This window comes from Nematolebias whitei, chromosome 10 (genome assembly GCF_014905685.2).
Source record: "Nematolebias whitei isolate Nwh7 chromosome 10, NemWhi1, whole genome shotgun sequence".
Taxonomy (NCBI): Eukaryota; Metazoa; Chordata; class Actinopteri; order Cyprinodontiformes; family Rivulidae; genus Nematolebias; species Nematolebias whitei.
This window is the reverse complement of record NC_056507.1, coordinates 17,211,092-17,215,221: the sequence shown is the minus strand read 5'-3', so window position 1 is coordinate 17,215,221 and position 4,130 is coordinate 17,211,092. Positions and strand designations below refer to the sequence as shown.

Sequence of the window (4,130 nt, the reverse complement as noted above, 5' to 3'; positions counted from 1 at the left end):
ATATATATATATATATATATATATATATATATATATATATAGGGGCATATCAAGGTTCTGGAGTGGCCTAGCCAGTCTCTAGACCTAAACCCTATAGAACATTTTTGGAGAGAACTCAAACTCCGTGTTTCTCAGCAACAGCCAAGAAACCTGGCTGATCTGGAGAAGATCTGTGTGGAGGAATGGGTCAGAATCCTGCTGTAGTGTGTGCAGACCTGGTGAAAAACTACAGGAAACGTTTGACCTATGTAACTGCAAACAAAGGCTACTGTACCAAATATTAACATTGACTTTCACAGGTGTTCAAATACTTATTTGCAGCAGTAACACACAAATAAATTATTTAAAAAATCATACATTGTGGTTTACAGATTTTAATTTTTTTTTAGATTATGTCTCTCACGGTGGACATGCACCTAAGATGAAAATTTCAGACCCCTCCATGATTTCTAAGTGGGAGAACTTGCAAAGTCACAGGGTGTTCAAATACTTATTTTCCTCACTGTAGACGCACGTTACTTTAGCCATGTAGAATAATAGACGTCAGTGAATAATAATCAGTGCAGTGAAACAGTTTGCTTCATCTTGTCTTCAGGGACTGAAAAATGTAGTTTATGAAAACAAGCCTTTTTCATTTAATCTAAATTACTCTTAAAGTGTATGGGGTTCAAGGGAGCAAGTAGTTTTACAACAAGACTTTGTGTTTCCTCTTTGATCATGTCTTTCAGATGAATATCAGAGCATAGTTTTATATTAAATAATTGTATTTTTAACTACAGTTCTTTTTTAGGGCCAGCAGATCATAGTCTTTCAATCCTTGTTTAAAGTCTTATCCTTTCAGAAGAGACTCTTGATTTGCTATTCTTTAGTAAAATGCATATTAAAGAAAGAAATCCTCAAATGTCAGTTTGAGAAAGATTATTTTTTAACCTTTTACTGACCAGTACTATGAAAAAAGTATTTTTAAAAACTCTTTACATATTCCATGATTTTACTGATGTGTCAGAAAGAACTAGATGTATAATATTCCTTCGACTGTATTTTTCTTTTTACGGCTTTTTGTTGCTAAATATATTCTAAACATTTTTCCTAGATGTTTTTTTTTTCAGTTAGCCAAACCAGTTGTAGGTATTAAATTTAAAAATATGTTTTAATAATAAAAAAATAAAAAAGAGCAATTTGACGAGCGGTCTGTGTACTTTCTTCAAAAAAATAAAAATTTAAAGACAACAAATTAGCTAATATTACCATGTAGATTTTAAATTATGTACTAAAACCTGTATTTGAAAGAACTTTACACACTGCTGCATTTATATAAGAAACAGGGTTATACATATAAGCTTTGAAAAAACTTATTAGAAAAAGACACATATGGTGGACTGCACAGTGAAACAGATTTGATATATTCTCAATTTCATATTTTTATTACAGTATACAACCGTATAATTGAGGCAATTTATTAAGAAAGTCGTGTGAGAGATGGATATATTGTGTTTAACATTACTTAAAATATTTACAGAGCCCAGGCTTATAAATCTGAAAGCCATGCAGCTTTTAGAATACTTTATGATGAATAGGAAAACTAGGTAAGTGATGCACCAAATACATTATGCTGAAGAGCTGCAAATGTTGTCAAGCTATAAGTTAATAGACACAGCATGCAGCGTACAATAAATCACACCATGCTAGTCTATCATATAAAAACCTGTCATGTTGCGTGCAGCTTACCTTCTGCCACACATAGGCCTCGTGCAGCGTTAAGATCTCATGCTCCTTGTGCTCACCCTGCACAGCACACACCACACAGATTATTTGCTCGTCAGCTTTACAATAGAGGGAGCCTTCCTCTCTGTGCTCCTTGCAGCGTAGCCTTTCTACTGTCACAGTGTCCCTCTTCCCTGCCTCTTCAGGACCCACGACCTCAGGTCCTGCTTCTGCATTCTCAGCCCCTTCGCAGGCCTCGACTTCCTGAGGTGAACAACTGTGAGCATCTTCAGCATCTCCACTCTCTCCTCTGTTAGCCAGAGTTGCGTCTCCCTGATCTGCACACGTTTCAACCGCTCTATTTCCTCCAGGTTCATTCTCAGCCTGCCCTCCAGTTCTGGAGTCTCTGTCCGTGTCCAGACTTGTAGGCTGTGTCTCTTCGTGGCTGTAAGGCATTAACATGTGACGTGTGCTGCTGGCGTGGTTGTCAGCGTGGACAGGGCAGAAGGCAAAGCTGCAGGTGTGGCACACTTGCGTCGCTGGCTGGGCCTCATCTGGCTCACATGCGTCACATGAACCGTCCATCTGTGGCAGCTCCTCTTGTTTCAGACCCATGGCTCCTTCCAGAGGTTGCCATTTATGATCCATACCAGCTGAAAAGGTCTGGGAATCAATCTAGTGTTGAAAAAAAAAAAAAAGAACAGAGGACATAACAACTGTGATCTTCAATTAATGCTTTTTATTTCTGATTAAAGCAGAAAGTCCAAAATGTTCTACAATGAAGGCTGATTTAATGTTCCCACATTAGATCATATGGAAGCTAAAATCCTCAGCGAACAACACGCAGCGCAGCACTTTAATAAAAGCCCAACAAAGTTCAGTCAGGTCATCTAAATGTTTTTTGAGATGTTTCATCCTTCATCCAAAGGACTTCATCAGTCCAAGAAGCCACAACAAACTCAGTCCCACGAGCAGCACACTCACATAGTGGACCAACCAGTTTCATGGTGATAAGATGGTTTCTGGGGCCCGCCCTCTCTCCTCATCGACTCCTCTGAGGCAGCCATAGCCAAAGTGGTTCAAACCATCAAAGTTCATGCTCAGGAATCCAAGTAAAAAAAAAAATATTCCAATGTTCAGTCAGGTCATCTGACAGTTTATTTATTTTTTGTTGTTGTTGAGACGTTTCGTCCTTCGTCCATCAGTCCGAGGAGCCACAACAAACTGATGAAGTCCTTTGGATGATGGGCGAAACATCTTAACAACAAAAATGAGAAACCATCCAGATGACCTGACTGAACTTTGCTGGATTTTTTTTTTACCTGGATCATTGAGCGTGAACTTTAATACCTTAATAAAAGCTAAAAACAAAGCTTCATTATGCAAGAGCTTTGAACAGGAAGACTGCAAAAAGTTGCTGAACTGCTTCTTCTACTTTTACTGTTTACTGACTTACAAAAGTGTGTGAACTCATAAAACCCTATGAGGCTCTGACCTCAGACACTTCTTCTTTTTTCTTTGTGCTTTGAATTTTTGTGAACTCGTCTTTTCATACCCTCAACAGGGAAACAGAAAACAGTCCACTGTGTGCCTCTCTCATTTAATCTCGTCTTTGGTGCTGCACAGTTTGTATGCTCTTACCCAAAACAGGGAACTTCCTGTTCTGTCACCCTTCTGGGTCCTGTTTCTAACATGTTCGCACCATGATAGTCCACACGAATACAAAGACGTCCTCCCTCACAGTGCAGGTGTTCAGCGAGTACTTACTTGTCTGTTTGCCGGGGTAGTTTAAGATCTGTTATGAAGTCTGTGAGAATTAGCTTGACGGCTAACTTCCTTAGCAGCGCTGTTGTTGTTTACAGTTCAGTTACGAAGCAGTCGGTTTAACTACTTTCACTTCCAGACAGAATAAAGAGCTCCCAAAACAAGCCCAACAACGTTTACTTCCTTGTTTATTATCAGCTGCTGCATGCTTCTTCTTCTTTCTTTTTTTTTTCTTTTACTTCCTGTCTGTAATTTTCGGAGCGTGTGAAAGCGACAGAGACACACAGAGGCGGGGAGGGAAACTTCGTCTGACAGCAACAACTTGAAGGACACATGAGGACACATGAGGACAGCTGAAAAACTCTCAGCAGGTTTGTACAGTTTTAGTGTAGTCGACATAAAGTCTCAAAAACAAGATGAACAGTTTTAGCCTCTTGGCTGCAAAATAAATGCACTACTAAAGTCCATGCTCAGTAATCCAGGTATACAATCCAACAAATTTCAGTGCAGGTCATCTGGACAGTTTCTTTATTATTTTTTTTGTGCTGAAACGTTTCACCTTCAATCCAGAAGACTTCATCAGTCAAGGAAACACACAACACAAAACTGATTCTTCCCCCAACAGCTTATTCCAAAGTGGAACAAACCAGTTATGTTGGTGC

At 39.1% G+C, this 4,130-nt stretch overlaps 1 protein-coding gene across 1 annotated transcript in view; it reads right to left on the bottom strand.

The window, feature by feature from the left end:
* Positions 1–3,755, bottom strand: part of trim44 (tripartite motif containing 44) — a 57,199-nt gene extending 53,444 nt beyond the window's left edge. Inside the window, exons 1-2 of the mRNA XM_037683175.1 lie at positions 3,472–3,755; positions 1,729–2,379 (exon numbers count right to left, since the gene is read on the bottom strand). Of these exons, the coding sequence (XP_037539103.1) occupies positions 1,729–2,352 (624 nt within the window). The 5' untranslated portion in view covers positions 2,353–2,379; positions 3,472–3,755. The remainder of the gene's footprint in view (positions 1–1,728; positions 2,380–3,471) is intronic.
* Positions 3,756–4,130: the final 375 nt, after the last annotated feature.